At 48.7% G+C, this 19711-nt stretch overlaps 9 protein-coding genes across 9 annotated transcripts; 4 read left to right on the plus strand and 5 right to left on the minus strand.

Annotated features, from left to right (window-relative positions):
- Positions 1 to 32: 32 nt before the first annotated feature.
- N7517_010187 (TauD/TfdA dioxygenase family protein) lies at positions 33 to 1253 on the plus strand (the record flags this gene model as incomplete). The annotated part of the gene is made up of 3 exons (XM_056727910.1): positions 33 to 135; positions 187 to 766; positions 824 to 1253. The coding sequence occupies 3 exons, from the start codon at positions 33 to 35 to the stop codon at positions 1251 to 1253; spliced, it is 1113 nt and encodes a 370-aa protein (XP_056573725.1).
- A 163-nt stretch (positions 1254 to 1416) lies between these two features.
- On the minus strand, positions 1417 to 5056 carry N7517_010188 (LipA and NB-ARC domain protein; the record flags this gene model as incomplete). Its single annotated transcript, XM_056727911.1, has 7 exons — positions 1417 to 3023; positions 3557 to 3757; positions 3822 to 4013; positions 4069 to 4327; positions 4395 to 4580; positions 4769 to 4894; positions 4955 to 5056. 7 exons carry the CDS (start codon positions 5054 to 5056, stop codon positions 1417 to 1419), a joined length of 2673 nt encoding a protein of 890 aa, XP_056573726.1.
- A 1212-nt stretch (positions 5057 to 6268) lies between these two features.
- Positions 6269 to 7081, minus strand: N7517_010189 (A4/G1 family peptidase; the record flags this gene model as incomplete). Its single annotated transcript, XM_056727912.1, has 1 exon — positions 6269 to 7081. The coding sequence occupies one exon, from the start codon at positions 7079 to 7081 to the stop codon at positions 6269 to 6271; it is 813 nt and encodes a 270-aa protein (XP_056573727.1).
- Positions 7082 to 8268: 1187 nt separating this feature from the next.
- Positions 8269 to 8856, minus strand: N7517_010190 (hemerythrin domain-containing protein; the record flags this gene model as incomplete). The annotated part of the gene is made up of 2 exons (XM_056727913.1): positions 8269 to 8694; positions 8746 to 8856. 2 exons carry the CDS (start codon positions 8854 to 8856, stop codon positions 8269 to 8271), a joined length of 537 nt encoding a protein of 178 aa, XP_056573728.1.
- Positions 8857 to 9504: 648 nt separating this feature from the next.
- On the minus strand, positions 9505 to 11167 carry erg9 (bifunctional farnesyl-diphosphate farnesyltransferase/squalene synthase; the record flags this gene model as incomplete). Its single annotated transcript, XM_056727914.1, has 2 exons — positions 9505 to 10858; positions 11100 to 11167. The coding sequence occupies 2 exons, from the start codon at positions 11165 to 11167 to the stop codon at positions 9505 to 9507; spliced, it is 1422 nt and encodes a 473-aa protein (XP_056573729.1).
- Positions 11168 to 11559: 392 nt separating this feature from the next.
- On the plus strand, positions 11560 to 13263 carry N7517_010192 (DnaJ domain protein; the record flags this gene model as incomplete). Its single annotated transcript, XM_056727915.1, has 5 exons — positions 11560 to 11665; positions 11723 to 11766; positions 11829 to 11922; positions 11982 to 13036; positions 13090 to 13263. 5 exons carry the CDS (start codon positions 11560 to 11562, stop codon positions 13261 to 13263), a joined length of 1473 nt encoding a protein of 490 aa, XP_056573730.1.
- Positions 13264 to 13791: 528 nt separating this feature from the next.
- On the minus strand, positions 13792 to 14537 carry N7517_010193 (uncharacterized protein; the record flags this gene model as incomplete). The annotated part of the gene is made up of 3 exons (XM_056727916.1): positions 13792 to 13811; positions 13875 to 14023; positions 14101 to 14537. 3 exons carry the CDS (start codon positions 14535 to 14537, stop codon positions 13792 to 13794), a joined length of 606 nt encoding a protein of 201 aa, XP_056573731.1.
- A 1085-nt stretch (positions 14538 to 15622) lies between these two features.
- Positions 15623 to 17203, plus strand: N7517_010194 (histidine phosphatase family protein; the record flags this gene model as incomplete). The annotated part of the gene is made up of 1 exon (XM_056727917.1): positions 15623 to 17203. The coding sequence occupies one exon, from the start codon at positions 15623 to 15625 to the stop codon at positions 17201 to 17203; it is 1581 nt and encodes a 526-aa protein (XP_056573732.1).
- Positions 17204 to 18002: 799 nt separating this feature from the next.
- Positions 18003 to 19192, plus strand: N7517_010195 (uncharacterized protein; the record flags this gene model as incomplete). The annotated part of the gene is made up of 3 exons (XM_056727918.1): positions 18003 to 18098; positions 18148 to 18734; positions 18793 to 19192. 3 exons carry the CDS (start codon positions 18003 to 18005, stop codon positions 19190 to 19192), a joined length of 1083 nt encoding a protein of 360 aa, XP_056573733.1.
- Between the last annotated feature and the right edge of the window lie 519 nt (positions 19193 to 19711).

The raw sequence follows: 19711 nt of genomic DNA on the forward strand, positions 1-19711 counted from the left end.
TGTGAACCCGAAAATTTGAAGAATCCGAACCTATGGCCGTGCTACCCATTACTATCCATCCGCTTCAGCCTCCTCCGGGATCAAGCATTGATTTCGGTGCTGAGATTCGCGGTGGTGATTTGGAAAATCTGACTGGTTTGTGCATTACTTCCAACTATAAACGAGCACCAGCTAATGATCATATAGAGGAGCAATTTGCTATTATTCGGAAAGCCCTCTACGAGCACCACGTTGTGGTGTTCAAGCACCAGAAAGGGCTATCACCTAAAGCCCAGTATGAACTGACCAAACGTTTCGATCCAGCCTCCGATAACTACGGACATGGCAAGACCATCGATGCGAAGCGAAGCATTCTCCATCCTGATCTCAAGACTGTCCCTCATCAGCCACAAGTGCAGGTGATTGGAAATGGACATGTTGATTCGTACGAGGGTCTCAAAGATATAACATTGCGACACCCTCACCACCGGACATTCCACCAGGATCATATCCCGGACGAGAAGGACTATGAATTCACGCGGTTTTATCGCTGGCACATCGATGCTGCACTTTACGACCTATACCCGCCCCAGGTGACAACGCTTATGGCTGTGAGTGTGCCTAAAGGCCGCCGGCAGACATTATTGTATGATGATGGAACCGAAGAAACAATGGATGTACCACTTGGCACAACGGCGTTTGTGAGTGGCGAGCGGATGTTTGAACTTCTTTCGCCCGAGGATAAGGAGTTCGTGAAGACGAGCAAAATGGAATATGCTCCTCATCCGTAAGATCTCCAGTGATATGCCCATGCTTTTAATTAACTAAGCTAACCCACGAACAGTTACATCTGGATGAGCCAAGCCCATTCCCGTTCCACTGGGCTCGGTATTCACTCAGAAGGCCTTGAGTTGCCCGACTCAGAACTGCCACCTATCGACCCTAGCAAGATCATGGTATTCCCGATGACCTGGAAAAACCCAGTGACGGGCAAATTGGCTCTGCAGATCCATCCCTCTGCCGTGCGCCGGATCCATTGCGCCGATGGAACCACGATCGACGACTTGGCCCGTGTACGGGATATTGTCTATAAGTTGCAGCGGCCGGCTATCAGCCCTGAGTATGTATATCCGCATGACTGGGAGGATGACGACTTGGTGTTATTCAACAACCGCGGCGTTCTGCATTCCGTGGTTGGTGCGTTCAAACCTGACGAGGTGCGATTGTTCCGTCAATGTAACTTGGCGGCGTCGGAGCCTCCGGTTGGAGCTTGAGTGTGTTTGGTTTTGATTTAACGAGTATCATGTGTGTTTGTAAATATTGGGCCATGGGAGGCAGTTCAACTTTGGATTTTTGCTGAAACACATCTTGAATAATGAAATATTATTATATCGAAGGTTGTACATAACATACTCCACTATGCGTCTGCAACAAGGATTATCGGACAATAAAAAACCCATTTACAGCAATTTGGCTCTCTCTGAGCTCATCGGTGACAGACCGAACTCCAATCAGGTGTAATGGAACTTGCTCTACCAACTTCTGTCCACGGGTGATGATATTGGTGTATCCCTCGACCGTGCGATCAATCCAACTCGAGTCTTGTTGGAGGTCCAAGACCGCTGGGTGTTCCGCGGCCCACGCAGGATGGGCCAGAGTATCCTGCACAACAGATGCGTCGTATACATCAGCGAGCAGAGCCGCCTCTGCAGCTGCGGCTTGCGCGTCAACGAGCTCTTTGCTCGTGGTCCCAGTGGGCGGTGGGATTTCAGCGCGGAGATAACCCAAAACACGAATCTCGATTTTGCTTGTTTGAGGAGGAACATCCTCGAGGAGGCGAATTGCGACCACGCGTTTCGATACCTGAGCCAGATTTACTCTCGCCGCCTGTAGTGGATCCAATGCCCGCACAGACAAGATCGCTGGGCACCATTCACCAATCGAAGGGCCTTTGCTCGACCCAGTGTCAAATCGGGCCCAGCCGAAGAAGTAGCCCCTTAACTGCTCAGTCACCCAGTCTGGCATTCTAACCAAGCTCAACTTCGGTATATCATCAGGGTTGCTGGGATAGGAGATTTGATCGGTTTGACAGCGAGCTTTGAATGTCATAGGAAACGGTGGCTGAGGACCGACATCGATAGAGACCGGGCTGCTTCCAGCTATTTCTGGCGCTGCTAGATTTATCTGGGATCGCCCAATGGGGCCTTTGGGGCCGTTTATGATACCGCCCACACGGTTCTCGATACCAGTAGTCGCGTAAGCCTTTTGTACCACAGTCTTGGTCACCCACGATGGACGAAGCGCAGCAGCTTTAGCTTGGAACGGAGCAACTTTGGATTGAACCGCCATAGCAGCTGGGCCTGCCACAGTTCGCGCTGCAGTGTGGGCGTAAAGACTCACAACCATCGCCCCAACCTCCAGTGGCAACGTGCTCAAGCTCGCACCACGGATAGAGCTGGGGGCAGTAGACGTCGAGAGAACACGGAACACAGGGCTATTGCCAAGCACTTTCTTCTTGAGTCCTTGGCAGAGAACTAGTTGAAAATAACCATCGCCTGCTTCGGCGGGAATCCGCACAACGGCAGTTTCACGTAGCTGATGTGTGTCGCGCGGACGGGGCGGAGCCTTCTTTCGGAATTTCTTGATGTCGCGTTGCCAAGCTCGTTCATCATCCGGGGTAACCTGATCAGCCCTCAATGGCATACCCGGAGTCACATCTAGCCAGCTATCTCGGAGACGGAGGAATGACTTGAATTGCATCCCGGTCTTCCCGGTCCAACCTTTGCTCTGCAACCACAAGGTGTGTTCAGGTGGTAACGGGACATCGGAGAAGATTGATATAGCGACCGAAGTAGTGGGTCCACGGTAGAAGACCAGTCCATGGGAATGTCGCAAAATGGTGACATGTTTGTTTGATTCCGTCGGACGACTGATTAGACCAGTGAGAAAATGCCGAGCTTCACTGTATGCCTTTTGAACAGGCGTCGGAGGCGGAGGAGTCGGAGATGAAGTTGGCCCCGCTGTCCTAGGTCGCGGCAGTGAGCCTGGACTTATAGACCTGGGGGGCGGTCCATAAAGGTCCGTATATGACGGGGGCTGTAATGATGGTGGCACAAGAGACGGAGTACTGGTAGCATAGGCTGCGTCCCGCTGATCGGCATGCGCCGTAGCTCGCAAGTTCGGATTTGACACGGGCTTACGCCTGACGCGAAATGAATCTTGCGGATAATTTGGATCTAAATATCCAGACATTTTCTACATGATCCTCAAGGAGTCCTCTGTTTCATTTTAAAGGGGCGCGGCCAAGAGTGATTGGCCCAAGCTTGATTGAAGCCTGAGGCATAAAGTTAGTGCCTGGAATTTAGGCCTGGATTTCTATATCAAACAATCTGAACCAACAGAGACAAGACAGGCACGGTGTATTCCCATTCATCTCTGTGATTATTCTATTGATTTACCAGCAAGTTTGTGGAGTGCTCAATCTCATTGTGTGAGAAACAAATATTCATGATTTTCACCATTTCCGCAGCTATCTCTGTCAGTTGAAATGTATTCTGAGGCTTAGGGCTTAACGTACCCGATATTCTATCGCCAGATACATCATTTTCATCCCGTCCGTTCATCCGAGTATAGTGGAGGACAAGGTCGACCCGCGGTCGACGAGCCATTTGATACATTTCGAGTCGCATGGGGATATCGTGCGGTGTGCTACCATAAGGAAGCAAGGTGGCAATGCTGATAGCATCTTCAATTGCCATAGCTGCCCCCTGTCCCATGTCTATCGAGTTGTCAGCTTATATCGCGTATTCAGTTTGTCAATTTAAAGTTATTGATTTGCTTACATGGCTGGAACGGATGTGCGGCGTCTCCCAGAAGAGCAGCATGGCCTCGAATCCAGGTCGGCAGCGCCTCCATATCGTACAAATCCCATACTTTGAGGTTTTTGTCCGCGCTTGCGATGATTTGCTGAACACCAGGTGAAAAGTTGGAAAAGGCGTTGACAATCGTAGTCTTGTCTCCAGCTGCCTGCCAGCCTATCAATGTCAATTTGTCAGTGCCTTTCTAGGCCAAACCCCAAGAATATCTTACTTTCGCTTTGATTATCTGCTTGAACTTCATTTAATGGGACAAAAGCACAAAGATTGAGGATTTTGCTATCAGAGCAAGGGTAAGCCACGAGTCGCCGATCATCAGATGCCCACTCAATAAACACGCCAGTGTCTCGCACAAAGTCCACAGTGTTTACATCTTGCCTTAGTTGATCTGTGGGAAGGAGCCAACGAAAGCATGACTTGCCCACGGGGTATGGGGAGGGAGAGCCCGGGGCAATACTCTGGCGAATTTCTGACTATAAAACAGTCAGAACAGAGACGAGAGTAGGGCAGACACCGGTAATGATAATCTGATATTCATACATGCAGTCCATCTGCACCAAGGAGCAGATCAGCTTTGAAAGTGCGACCATCAGCGAGGGTGACTGACGGGCAAACCCCCTCCAGATTGACCTCGGTGACTTTACACCGTGTATGCAGTGTTCCGGTTTCAAGGGCGCGTTGCTTGAGGTGATTGTGCAGCTCAACCCGATGCACCAGATACCACTCCTGTGTTAGAATTAGAACATTGTCCTGGCTAGATCCGCTTCATTCGCCTACTGCTTGCCAATGACGACGAGTATCGGCAAATTCTCTCTTGTACGTCAACTCCCCATCGAATCCATATCGGTGTATCTGGAGAAAGCCGAAAAAAAGATCAATTTAAGCCACTCTTCTTGTCAAGAGACAAATCTGACCTCATGCAGCAATGTGCCCCCGAAATCAACTGGATCAATGCCCATCCAGCGTAGCAAGGCAGTGCAATTCGGCGGCAAATGGACTGCGGCACCAGTCTCCTTCAAAAAAGCCGATTTTTCCAGAATCTAAGCAAAAGTGAGAAATTAGGTTTGCAACAAGCTTGATGGTTGTTTCTGGGGACATACCACCACATGGTGCCCCTGCTTTCCGAGGGCAATAGCTGCCGAGAGACCAGCAATGCCTGCGCCGATCACAAGGACTTCGAGGGGCTGATCTGAGGGTGTCATGGTGAAGAGCCTCTGGTTTAGTGTATATCAAGTAGCCGTCACGAATATCTGAGGTGGGATTTATAGTGATATGCTCTCTCATCCGAGGTCCTAATTTGGAAATCCCCGACACTTATATCCGAGTTGCCCAGGGAAAGTGGACGTTTAAATGATGCTAGATCGTCTGAAATCTTGAATTACGATACTTTTTGGGCACAAAGCATGTTGAATATTCTTGGGCCGAGGTGATCGACACTGCATTGTTGGGCACATTTTTCGCTTTCCCATCTTTCCCTTCTAATATATCCAGACCAGATCGAGAAAAGAATAGACCAAGTACCATAATCATGAAAACTCACAACCCATGAAAACCGTCCTTTGAATTGGAGTCTCGTAATACGGTGCAATATCCACAAATCCATATTTCCGATATAACTGTTGTGCCGCTGTCATTTCAGGTAGTGTGTCTAGGCGCATTCCGCGGTAACCCAGATCTCTGGCTTGTACGAGGATCGCTTGGACGAGTTTTTCACCCAGGTGTTCTCCGCGTGCTTCCTTGAGAACATACAGACGCTTCATCTCGCACCAGCCATCAGAGCTGCGCCGAAGTGCTACACATCCAAGAACAGAGGGGGACTGGGAGATCATTAAGTTCAGTCCAGCGTTCGTATTATGCTCTCGAATGCCCATATATGCCCGTGCGATCAAGAGAGACCCCCTTTGAGATGGGGCATATTTCCCAGGGAGGGAATCAAGTTCCTCTTGGAATGATTGAAAGGTGAGGTCGATGCCAAGGGATGAGGCATAGCCAGAAAACAATGACAGGATAGAATCAATATCGTCGGGGAATCGCGCTGGCTCTATTTGGATGTTCATGACAGAGAGGAAAATAAAGGGAAAACGAGAGGTTCAAAAGTCAATAGAGATCTTGACTTGTCGTTAACCTCAAGCGCTACCTAGCCCTGGAGGTCCACGGCTAAGCAACACGATGACTCATAATGAAATTGACGGGAGATCGCGGCCTTCTGTTTATAATAGACGTAAATGCGGGAGGGAGCCTTTTATTTTTTAGATAAATTGCAGTAAATTGGTGTCAAAAAAGCATACCTCCCAGTTTATTGACAGATGTCCACTTGTCTCGATTGACATACATGACGAAATATCACCCATTGTACAAAAAACCAAACTTATCAACTCCCAAATCAAAAGGCCTGCATGAATATGTATATCATGTTACTGATAAGTAACAGAGAACTCGCTGTCACTTAGGATTTTAACGTGGGCCTTCACGTTACCATTCTGCTGGATATCCAAAACGGCAACGTTGTTGACACCATACTTCGCACCACCGGCTTCAGCCTGGGCACCAGCAAAGTCGATCTTGCCGAAGTTGGCCAAGGGAACCATGCTGGTACCGGAGTTGAAATCCTCAACTATCCATTCGGCGTTTTGACCAGCGAGAGTAGCGGAGGCCGAGGGTGCAGATAGAGTCTTGGTCACACTCTGGCCGCTCGACTTATTCTCGATGATGGCAACACCCTTGCTGGGCGAATATGATTTCACTTTCGCAACGACAACGTCGCCTGCAGACAATTCCAGGTCAAAGTTCTCCGCACTCAAGGGATACCACTCGTACCAGGCGTCAAATGTCTGTTTGCCATTCTGGATATATGCATCGATGCCAGTCTGCAGAATGGCTTTGGTGTAAGTGTCGCCATCAATACCGACCCAGGCTGACACAGCCTGCATCTCGCCAGACTTATCGGTGGCCGTTGGCTCGGGGACAGTGAACGTTGCAGACACAGCGGTGTAAGTGGCACTGGGGGGTGGCTTCTCGCGCACCACTCCAGCCCAGTTCTTGCTATATTGGACATTGGCTCCCTGGGTTGTTTGCTTGAGCAGAACGCCTTTCTTTTCAGCGGGTAGTGACTGTCGTGATAGAGCGCCACGGGCCTGCAGGCGGTCACTCAGGCCGCTGCGAGGGGCAGCGATAGAGCTGCCGGCTAGTATAGCGGTAGTCAGGATTGTAGTGGTTGTGAACTTCATATTGGCGCTGATGGTGGGGTTGAGCAGATCCTGGAACGGTATAGCTTTAAGGTGGAGCTGTGACCTGACGAGCCTAATATCCTTTAGGCACGGCCTTGATGGTGCTTATATTCTGCATCTCATGTAATTTGCATGCGGCACGATATCACACCAAATCCGCATGGGGAATCGGAGCTCGTGGCGTAGTACCGGTGACCCCAGACACAAGATGAGAGACAGTTATGGACCCACTAAAGAGCAGATATGGAAAGGGAAGAAAAGCAGGTCATTCCCCGGTATGTGAATAGCGATAACTCTTTCATGACGTGCAATTACAATTGTAATTGTGTTGATCTTCTCTCTTTCCCCGGTAATTGCGCATGATCTAGGCCAAAGTTGCATTTCCATTGTCGTCATGACGTTAGACCTGAATCAAATGAGCAGCTCAGCCGATCTTGCGAGTTTCTGTGACAGACACATTCCTGGAGACAGAAACGTCTGACAGCGGAGCCTTGACGGATCAGACGAAGATCGCCAGATCCCGATATCTTGCAAGCCACGAGATTCGACCAACTTGAAGTGACACGCATCTCATTGAAGATTAATAGTGCATATGTTGTTTGCAAGTGTCGATGTTCCCGGGCTGTAGGATTATTCCACATTTGTGGGTTTTGGTGACCACTTGGTACTATTGACCCATTCTCATCTACCGATCTGTGAAACCGAGACTCCTTGTGGGAGACGACATCGCTGATAGAACGAAACAAAAGCCGGTGTGGGAGGAGGTTTTACAGCAAAACTCATGGGAGCGCACTTGTAATGTCACCTGCGTGCGGTTAGTATGCATACCAAGCAAGGGATGACAACGTGTTCACCGTGTTCACATTCCTGAATCTGCCGTGGCGGAGCATCCGGGAACAGTACACCATATTAGCAGTCCTTGACTTGAGCTATTCTTGTGCAGTGGCAGATCAATTTCACAACTCTTGCTGATCTGTACCAGATGGGATGGATATTGAAGGAATCAAATCTCCTGGAAGCCAACATAGCTTCCTTTTCAGACGCAAATAGGAAAATAAGAAGTCGTAAATAAATTCAAATGGACACACAGATACATGACAAAATAAGAAATAGAAGGCTTGATAGTGAAAATCGAGCGAAAAACTTGCGTGGAACTGCAATCCTCGCCTCCGTTTCTCAAAATGAGGTCACATAGGAAGTTGACGCATCTCGGCAAGAGACCAGAACTTGCGCATATTGGCAGCTCCAAGGGTTTGCACTTCTTGGTCCAAATGTGTCCACAGAACCTTGCCAAACCCTTCCATCAACCGCTTCACCTCTTCGCGGCGCATATCTTCCTCGCCGGACCTACACTGCTCAAGATACTTCTCGAGTTTCTCAAGTCCCGCATGAATCTGTCTGTGCTGACTCAATAACTCGAGCTCCTTTCGAAACTCGGGCATCCTTTTCGCCAATACGGGGAAGATATGTTGCTCTTCGATGGAATGATGGAAGTCCAATTGCGAGCAAAATTGAAGGCCCATCATAATCATCTGGCGGGCGGAGAGTGCCCGTTTTCCAGAGCTTTCACATGCCTCCCAAAGCTGATTCCAGGTTAAACGGAAATGGCTATGCTGTATGAGAGTTAGTGGAATGCAAACAAAAGTGGGCGATAGTAACCTTACAAATCCTTCCATTTGCTCCGACATGCGATTATAAGCCCGGAAATCACTCGCGGACAATGGCTGAGCGTCACTCGAGTCCCCGGAAGAAGAAGCCATCTTTTTGGAACCCATTGTATTGAAATTTCGAGGAAGAAAAGTCGGTCGAGGGATAACCAAGAGTAATGGGGGGGAAAGGCGAAAACGCATGAGACGGCACTTGGAAGCAATTTATTGCCGAGAAATAAGATATAAAAGAGAACACTCTGTGCGTAGTGTTGTATATAGTAAATGTAAAGTAATCTAGGGATGTGAAAGCAGAAACTTCTGATTCGATGTTCCCCAGGTCTATTTTTAGTTGGAAAAGTTCAAGGTTGATTTCATTCCCTATAGACATACAAAATTTTACATATACGAGAATATTCCAGATCTTCAATGGATGTTTGCCACCTCGGGCGAACCGTTGGACAAAAATCTAGTACTCACTGGCTAGGGAAATAGTTAAATCTCCATTTCGATATAAGCACTTCTTCGGCGCGACCTCGACCATCAGAGGGTCGGATCGCAATTTGACATCCGTGCTAGAAAGTTGGGTGGGAAATGGCCAAGGTTAGCGTTTGCACAGAAAAGAAAAAGAAAAAAAAGTTATGTTATTATCAATACACATCGGGGGCACCGGGGCCGGGCGAGAAAATAGTAAGACAATATGCCGCCGGGAGGGGGAATCGAAAATATTAGACAGTAAAAGGTCGTAACGCCGTGGATGTGAGAATAATAAGACAATCAAAGCTCCGGGTGCTCAAGCTCCTTCCTGGCCGGCGGCCGGAAGTTGCCGGACGTGAGTTCCTTGAGGGCAAGGTCGAACCGAGCGCCCATCATCCAGGCTGCAAAGATCATGACACTAGCAATAATGACAACGATGATGCCCATGAGAGCCATCATGAAGTAGACATCATTCTTGTTCTCGGCATCTTCTTTCTTCCTTTGTAGCTCAGCCTCAGTGAGCTCACCAGAGACCTTACGGTTGGCAGCCTCGGCGGATTGCGTGGGGAAAATGGTCTCAATGAACTTCTCGATCTGTCCGCAGACAATGCTGATCTTCAGGAAGTTGGGATCCTTGGGGGTATTCTTTTTGTGAATTTTGCGGGTATACAAGCGGAAGGTGTCGCACAGAACCGACAAGTTCTGGGTAGACTTGTGCATGAGTTCACATGCATCTCCCTTGGTGATCTTAATGTTGCGCTTGAAGATGTCGGGGTTGCGGAAACACAACTCCATTGTGGCGATGGCCATGGACTGCGGGATCGCACAGAAGTTAAAAACACTCTGCTCTCGCAGACCGGCCAGGTAGAACAGGCACTCCTCAGCGTGCTCCAAGGCGTTCAGGACCATCTCCGAATTGCAGTTGAGGGCTGCGTCGAGATGCTCGGGCTTGAAGAGATCCTCAAAGTTGTCGACATGCTTGGACCAAATTTCTTGGGGCCAGAATCGTCGGTTATCATCGAAGTCCTCCCGGATATCACGGATGATGTTGGTCTTCTGGAGGAAGAGACCCATGGACTTGTGCAACTTGGGACGCTTCAACAAAGCCGGGTTACCAAACCCGGCCTCGACAAAGAGGCGAGTGAGGCCCTCGCCAACCAGCCCAGCAACATAGTAGCAGTACAGATCATACTCCTCCTTCGTCTTCACACTGGCATCGTCGTTCTCTGCCTTCACGGCATAGTCAGCCATGCCATTACCCATCTTGTCGGTGATGTCCTTGATGATAGCCTGGTATTCAGGCTTCATATTCATAAACTCAGTGATGATGTGGTTGAACTGAACCAGCAGCTCACGGTCCTTCTCCTCCGGTCGATTCCCAGTGAAAGTCCAGCCATCTTGTGTCAGGATATCCTTGAAGTTCCGGAGGAGGGGTTCCTTGGTGGCCAGGGGAATGGAAGTGTCATCCTCGATGGTATCCAGCCCACGAAGAACCAAGTAGAAAACGCAGATGGGGATCAACAGTTCCGGGTGTAACTCCTTGATCACGGCACTAAAGCTGCGGCTGGTCTTGTCCAAAAATTTGAAGCAGGTCTTCTGATTCTCGGTCTCGTTCTTCTCGTTACGCTCGTGGGGCGGATTGTGCCAGACTTTCCTATGCGACGTGTGTGATTAGCTTCGCACGCGGCAGTGGCACAATGTGTTTCAAAAGGGGCAAGGTCGAGTCCAAATTTTCCCGAGTAGGGGGAGCCAAAATTCTTTCAGAGCTGTTTTTTCTCAACAGTTACAGTTCAGACAGGGATAACTAATGGTATCTCATCATAAAGAATAGAGGCGTAAAAATCGACCGAGGGAGTTCAAAAAGGAAGGTGACATTTGTAAATTCCAGGACATACCATTGGAGAATTGATCTCAGCTGCATGGGGTGAAAGGAGTAGTAGAGAGCATTGCCGATGAGACCCATGATGGGGGGAGGCGAAGCCGGGGAGGTTCAAGGAATTATTAAAAGGCACAGCGCAATGTTCATAAAGTGAAGTAGAGTTGAAGCAGGTAGAGAAAGGAATTGAAGCCCGAGAATAAATGAAAACAAAACAACAAAACCTGGGGGAACTTCGGATTGGGGGGTGGAGGGAAAAGGGGAAAAGGCCAGAGCAGATTAAATGCAGAGTTAGCTGGCACGTGACCCGGAACAAACCATGCATACAACCCCACATGATATCAGCGCCAACTTCTGAAAAATATCTCGAGGTTCTGCCTAAACACTGGTTTTTTTTTTTGTTTTCTTCAGACCTTTGACTTTGATAAACTTATATCTTCCCTTGACGCCTCTTCTGTTCTCAAGGCTCGGTCGCTACGATGGTTGCCGATACTGCCTACTACGACGCCCTGGGTGTGCCACCTACGGCCACTGAACTGGAGATCAAGAAGGCCTACCGAAAGCTAGCTATTGTCACTCACCCGGGTATGACCACCTTTGACCTTACGGTTCTTTGTCGATCTTTCTAATGCATTATCACAGATAAGAATCCCGGAGACGAAACCGCACACGAACGCTTCCAGGCGGTATGATTGCGCAACCCCAGGGATGATGCACAATACCCGAGGCTGACATTCTGCTGCTATAGATCGGTGAAGCATACCAAGTCCTGAGCAACGAAGATCTCCGAAAGCGATATGATAAATTTGGAAAGGAGGAGTCGGTGCCTGGTGGTGGTTTCGGTACGTCGATCACATGCGTGCTAATACCCAGCACAACATTTCTGATTTGTCTTGTTCAGAGGACCCGTCCGAATTCTTCAGCATGATCTTCGGTGGCGAGGCCTTTGTTGATCTTATCGGCGAAATTTCCCTTATGAAGGACCTCACCGCGACTATGGACATCACGATGCAGGAAATGGAGGAGGAAGAACTGGCCCAGGCCGCGGAAGAAAAACTCAACATCCACGACGAGGAGGTGAAGGCTGCAGGTGGCGATCCTGCCCCTGCTTACGAACCCCACGATCCCGCGACAGGGGCCGCACCTGCTGCAGCTGCTGCCGCTGCTGCTGGCCCCTCCGAGAAGCCAACCTTCGACCAGAGCTCTGGCGCCAGCACACCTCGACGAAACTTCGGCCAACAAGCCCTTATGGACAAGTCTGAAGAAGAAGCTCGCATGGAGGCAGCCGGTCTGTCTCAGGAAGAGAAGGAGCTGCGCAAGAAAGAGAAGAAGAAGGGTCTGTCCAAGGAGCAGCAGGAACGCCTTACTGCCTTCGAGGATGAACGCAGAAAGGCTCGCGAAGATCGTGTCAACACACTGGCAAACAAGCTGATTGATCGTTTGAGTGTTTGGACTGAGACAGACAAGGGTAAGGATGTGTCCCATGCCTTCGAGGAGAAGATTCGACTTGAGGTCGAGAACTTGAAGATGGAATCTTTCGGTCTGGAAATTCTCCACGCCGTGGGTCAAACCTACGTTCAGAAGGGTACTTCGTTCCTCAAGTCACAGAAGTTCCTAGGTATCTCTGGCTTCTTCTCTCGTTTGAAGGACAAGGGCACCCTTGCGAAGGAGACATGGACTACCATCTCCACAGCCATCGATGCGCAGATGACTATGGAGGAGATGGCTAAGATGGAGGAACGTGGTGGTGAGGACTGGACTGACGAGAAGAAGGCTGAATACGAGAAGAGAGTCACTGGCAAGATTCTCGCTGCGGCGTGGCGTGGCAGCAAGTTTGAGATCCAGAGTGTCCTACGTGATGTCTGTGACCAGATTCTGAACGACAAGCGGACCCGACTTGAGAAACGCGTTGAGCGTGCGCATGCGCTTGTGATCGCTGGTAACATCTATGCAAAGGTATATACACCTCTTTTCCATCCATTGGTATCATGCTAACCACTAGCTTCTAGGCCGCACGCGATCCCGAGGAAGAAGGCGATTACATGGCCTTCGAGCAGCTTATGGCCGAGGCCATGAGCAAAAAGGGCAAGGATGAGAAGGACAAGGACAAGAAGAAGAAGAAGTCCAAGCATGACCATGAGGAGACTCACGGAAAAGAGCCTGTGGCAGAGACCACTGTCTGATTGCCTCATTATCCATCTCATTTTTCCTTTTTTTTTTGGTTTGAGTTCCATCTCGTACCTGGTCTTTCTCGATAGCCGATTCATTATATCCTGGACATACATGTTGGGTTTGCTTTTTACCTTCTCACCTTTTTCTCGGGCTTGACCATTCTGCTTTTTACGGCGACTGACAGTTGCGGGTTGCGACGCGCGCAATTTGTTCGAGCGATAGATTGGACTATATACCTCCCCCTTTGATTAGTCGCAACAGCACGGCAGCGGTTTGATGCGGACTGTATGGACATAGATGCTCTTAATAATCACATGGAAACAAATATTGAAACATATTATTAGTACTGTAGGTGGTATACGAATGGAGAAAACACGCAGATGTGATCCATTCCCGATGAAAGCCATTATTCCTTGCGACGGACACGACCAACGCCACACCGAGAGACCAAAACCAAACTGCGACGATTATGCTGGACTGATCTCATGTGGACCTGGGTGGTGCTCGGTTCCACAGCGTGGGCGAGGGCGAGAGAAAGGCTAAGCGATCGGCTGTTCGGCTGTTCATGAGACCCCTTTAGCGTCACAAGATCACACCTTTCATTGAGCTATAGAATTCGTACTCATCGGCACTTCGTGAGCAGGGCCAGCAGTAGTCTGTTGTGCGCCAACTCCGTTCTCCTTCCTGAGTGACTGGTACCCAGCCCAGTCAGACACCAACACACCACACATGGCAAGAATGGTGAATACGACGAGGGCAACAAAGAGTAACCTAGATATATAAGTTGAGCGTCAGGTTGGTTTCTTGTACTGCATGTGAATGGACTGGAGTTTATCCGAGGAACTTACCAAAGGAGCACACCAAAGGCAAGTACGGCATTGTAGTAGGGATTTGTACTAGTGCCGCCACCAAGGAGACTGGCGAGGTCAGCAAAGCATGCCAGCCAGAATACCATAGTGACGAAGTAAATGGCCACAAAGGCAGCGGCGAGGACAGTGTTGAGCTTTGCGCTCACGAAGCCCTTACGGGTATAGTACCAGGGCAGCACTAGGGCGGCGACTGTTACCAGGATAGTCCAAACCGAAGAGAAGACCAGGAAGACGAGGATAGCCGGAGGTTTCACATTGACTTGACCGTATGAATAGCCCGAATATGCACTCCAGGTTGCGATTTCTTGCGTGCCAGAATATGCGGCCGCAATGAAAGCCGAGAGACCCAGCTCGATGATTGCAAAGACTAGGGAGGTGCCTAATAAGGCATACAAGACAATACTGAGGGCCAACATAGTGAAGTCAATATAGCTAGTATATAGCTACTTTGGAAGTCTGTGTAGGTGCAAGATGAAAATAAAGAAACAAAAACCGATTGAATCTTCCTCAAGGGGCAGAATCCCTTGATTTATTTCTTTCACATGCGGCTCATGAGCTCGTAATCAGAAACTATAATGAGCCTTATTTGGAGCTGGTCCAGTTGATATGCAGATCAATGCCAAGAAGTGTAGACTTCAATGACTCGTGTCGGATACGAGCAGCCGCATCGACATGGCGTCTACGCTGACCCTAATTGGTACAAGGTAAGCGAGTGGGTGTTTCGGGGGGGTATCATATAGGGTTGAAGTCTTCTTGACCTCAAAGCCCGAGTGTTGGCAAAAGGTCGTCATGTGCCGAGATGTGATGTGTTTTTCCTGTCACCCTTTCTTTCATGCATCACAAGGTTTATACGAATCGAAAGCCTATTTAATGAGCACAGCCTGTTGGCCTGTTTTTTGGGGGGGGGTTTCCCTTGAAAATCTCCGTATAACATATATTTCTCTTGTGCCAGTGATGTGGCTTATAGGGCTTTGTACTTCATGTTAATGTCAGCAGGGAATAAGAAGCGGTGTCAATATTGCAAGCAGCACCGAATAAGAAACAGAACTAAAGGAGAGAGTTATGAGAGAATAAGGAGAGATACAGAGAAAATGGAGAAAGAGAAGGGAGCCCTGGAGAAAGTACGAGTCTCTGCTTCCCAAACTAAAGGCCTGATAATACAGGCATCAACTTCAGGCATCATTTCACGTGATCCACAGCTAAGCCTTTTCCCCAGGGCCTTGGCTGTGATATCAGGAGCTTCGGAGCTTCGGAGATCACCGCTCAAGAGCTTATCTTGAGAAAATACAACCATTCTATATTAATTAAATCAAGTCTAAGGTCACATCGCGCCGGATTTAAACGGCAAAGCCGGCGGAAAAGACTGTATAGAGCATTTCCACACCAAAGGATTTGGTCGATCCTCGTTCCCCCTCACAGCTGTAATAATATGTATATAAAAGTCGGCAATTCATCTTTTGTTTTTTTTCAGTTCATCTAGTGAAAAACAATAAACATCGGTATGGCGTCTCTACAATCTGCCGTCGTCCTGTTGGCCATTGTGGGCAGCACTGCTGCAATGGTCTCAAGCACCTCCTCGGCCGAGCCTGGTCCCACCGGTCTTTCGTATCCGTCCGGGTTTGATATGAAAACAAGCTGGGCCAACCTCAGTCCCTATGCCGATGCATTGGATTTCAATGTCTCTAAAGGTTTTCCATTAGAGTGTGAACTGTCACAGGTGCATGTGCTACACCGTCATGCCCAGCGGTATCCGACACAATGGTTGCTCGATGGGGAAGGCTTGGAAAACTTCGCCCAGAAACTGGCCAACTACTCCAAGAAACATCCACACAAGAAGATCGGCTCTGGAGCTCTGGATTTCTTGAATGATTGGGAGTACATGCTGGGTTCAAACACTCTACTCCCCACTGGTGCCGCCACCGAAGCCAGTTCCGGCGCCCAATTCTGGAGCCAGTACGGCCGATTGCTCTATCACGCAGGAAGTGGTGATGCGGCTTGGAATGCATCGTTGAATGTGTATCCCAATGGCACTGCGCGTCCAAAGCCGACTTTCCGTTCGACCTCATACCCCCGGATTTTGGAGAGTGCTCGCTGGTGGCTGGGTGGCTTCTTTGGAAACACAGGAGCCAACAACTCATACTCGGAGTATGATCTGACAATAATCCCCGAGGTCAAAGATTTCAACAACACTCTGTCGTCAACCAGTGCCTGTCTCAATGGCTTGGAACCGGGTGACAATGCTGCCCCTATATTTGCTTCGTCTCTTGTTAAAAATGTCCAGAAGCGCCTTGCTGCACACCTGCCCAAGGATCTGAAGCTTGACGCTGCCGACATTATGGCGATGTTCAATATGTGCCCCTATGAGTATGCGAGTCTGGGCCAATCATCTTTCTGTGCGCTCTTCACTGAGCAGGAGTGGCGCGACTATGAATACTACGTCGATCTCCAATTTTACGGTAGCTTCGGGTTTGGCTCCCCCAGTGGCCGCGCTCAAGGAATTGGCTATGTCCAGGAACTGGCAGCACGATTGCAGTCCAAGCTCATCATGAGCAGTGACAGCAGCATCAACTACACATACGATGATAACACTAAGTCTTTCCCGCTCGACCAGCCACTGTATATGGACATGTCGCACGACGATGTTATCGTGTCCGCACTGGCTGCTTTGGGTCTGGATTATTTCAAGTACGGTCCCCATGGCTTGCCTGTCTCGGTTGAGCATGCCCCGCGCCGCACCTTCAACATCAACCAGATGACCCCCTTTGGCGCTCGTCTATACTCTGAGATTTGGACCTGCCCCAAGGATGTCTCGTTCAAACATCTCCAAGTACAGAAGTACAAGAACCCGGATCTGTCCTCCAAGTCCCATACTACTGATTACATCCGATTTGTCCTGAACAATGCGCCCGTGCCTCTAGATGGTCTCAAGGTCTGTGATGGTTCTGTGAATGGATTCTGCAAGGTCAAAAAGTTCCTTAGCGCTATTCCCGATCTGAACAAGGAGGCCATGTACCAGGAAGCTTGCTTTGGCGACTACAACATAACCAGCCAAGTTGGCAATGGACAGCCGAGAAAGCCTTGATGTTCAAGATACGGGCTCTCATCTTAGTGATGCAGATTAATGTACATAGACTCTGCTAGATTTAATGTATCTTTTAGACATTAGTAATCTACATTGGGGTTATTCTTCTCACGAGGGGACAAAGGATATATGTCGTACGATGTCGGTTCTAATTCATCCGACCAAGATACTATGTCGATCAGGCTGATGTCGATCTAATTGGATCTTAAATGTCCAAACTCCGAATCATTCGGAGTTGATTGCAAACCTCGGTATACTAGAATCACACGACTCCGGTCTTTTGATCTCTTAGTGAAATATAACTCAACAGTGTTTGATCTACATTTTACTTGGCACAGTATCCCATATAACACACACATATACACAAATTTATGCATTTCCGTGGGATTTCCCCGCAAGATCGCCCATACTCCTCGGTCCGCTCATTTTTAACATGAGATCTACATACTTCACTTGATATTCATTGTCATGGAGGCTATATCTTGATAGAAGAATGAATATAAGATCGATTTTGGTGACTGAATTTCAGTAAATACTATTTTTATTTAAAGATCTCCCCAAATCTATACAGAGTTATTCCCATCGCCTTGCTAAAGAGATGGCATCACTCCAGATATCTAGTATCAAGGATGTCCCCCTATTTCACTCTTTGTTACAAGTCTCGCTCTATCAGCAGATACTATGTGGGCTACTAGGGCTAGCAACATATCTCGCGTTGATATCTTCACTTCGTTTCCAACGACGACAGACCATCCACAAGAAATATAGTTACTATGGAACGAGACAGGCTATGCGCAGCATGACCGATCAAGATGCCTGGGCAATTCAAAAGACAATCATGCAAACCGAGTTTCCATTTATTGTGCTCAAGTCCCTGCAGTTTGCCCTTTTCCGTGTATGCAAAGCTCCTCCTGAGTATATGACTCGAAACTAACATGGGACAGACATATGGCATTCCAACGATATCTACCCTTCTCCTGAAGACATCTCAATTATCAGACTCTACAACCTCATTCAAACGATATGCCGACACGGGCACACTGATCGGCGAATTCATGGCCTTCGACCCACGTTCCGAGCGAGCGCAGACAGCAATAGCCCGAACCAACTTCCTACACAAGGGCTATCGAGCGAGCGGCAAGATCCTCGAAGCCGACATGCTATACACACTCAGCCTGTTCGCCCTCGAGCCAATCCGGTTCGTGAAACAATTCGAGTGGCGCGAGATGACTGAAATGGAACGTTGCGCTGTGGGGACATACTGGAAGAGTCTTGGTGATGCGCTGGGGATCAGTTATGGCCCTTTGCCTTCTGGAAAGACTGGCTTCCAAGATGGGATTCACTGGTTGGAGGAGATCGGTGCATGGAGCGGGCAGTACGAAGCCCAGCACATGAAGCCACACCCTCGCAACAAGGAGATTGCGGAAAAGACCATCGATGTGCTAGTGTATAATTTGCCCAACTTCTTAAAGCCGTTGGGCGGATACTTCGTGTCGTATCTGATGGGAGATCGATTGCGAACCGCAATGATGTATGTCTCCTGCCGCATCAACCACCTCACAAAGAGTCTAATCAGTATCATTTTCTAGGATGGAAGAGCCACCAGCATTGTTCAGCGGCATACTCGCCTTGATATTCAAGCTCCGTAAACTATACCTGCGATACTTATCCCTCCCACGCCCCAACTTCATGCGCTTAGATGTTTTCACCGATAAACCGAACAAACATGGCCGCAACTGGGTGCTGGTATACGATGGAGCTCCGTTCTACGTGCAGCCCACGATCTGGAACCGCTGGGGCCCCATGGCGTGGTTCAGGTGGGCACTCGGACAACCTTTGCCTGGCGATGACGGCGATAAGTATTACCCACAGGGTTATCAAACCCCTGATCTGGGACCGAAGTATTTTGAGGGCAAGGGGTACAAGGAAATGGAGGGGTTCAAGAAGACTCTTCGTCAGCAGCGGATGGGACAGTGTCCATTTCCATGAAGTAGATTGGGGTGAGCCATGTTGATGTTGACCATGATATAATGATATTTGCGCTTTCCAAGTTGCAGACTGTGAGAGTAACCCACAGTTAATTCTGGTTCGTTTCTAGATGAGTCGAGAAATGAGACAACGAAGAACACAACATTAAGCCAACATAATCAGAAGTCTAGCATAATCAAGCGTTCAAGTCAATTAGTGCCCATGTAAACAGAATATAAACACAAGACAATAAGCGCACGGGTATCTTTCAAAATAGCCAGGAAAAAGCATTCGAGATGGATGACATGATCGGGTATAGAGGTCTATCATTGACCGTTCTGTCTGGTGAAAATTGTGAGCATAAAAGAAAGGTATAATAATGCCAAGAGTCTCATAGTACAAGTCGCTAAGCCCAAAAGAGTGAAAGAATAGCCTATATCAAACGAAAAAATGAAAGGACGAATTCAGAATGAAAGGCATCAAAAAGGGGTATTGTGCAAATGTATGAGCAAGAAAAAAAAATTGGATCGTCCCGCCGGG

Source organism: Penicillium concentricum (genome assembly GCF_028827145.1).
Source record: "Penicillium concentricum strain IBT 3081 chromosome Unknown utg000006l_segment0_segment0, whole genome shotgun sequence".
NCBI lineage: Eukaryota > Fungi > Ascomycota > Eurotiomycetes > Eurotiales > Aspergillaceae > Penicillium > Penicillium concentricum.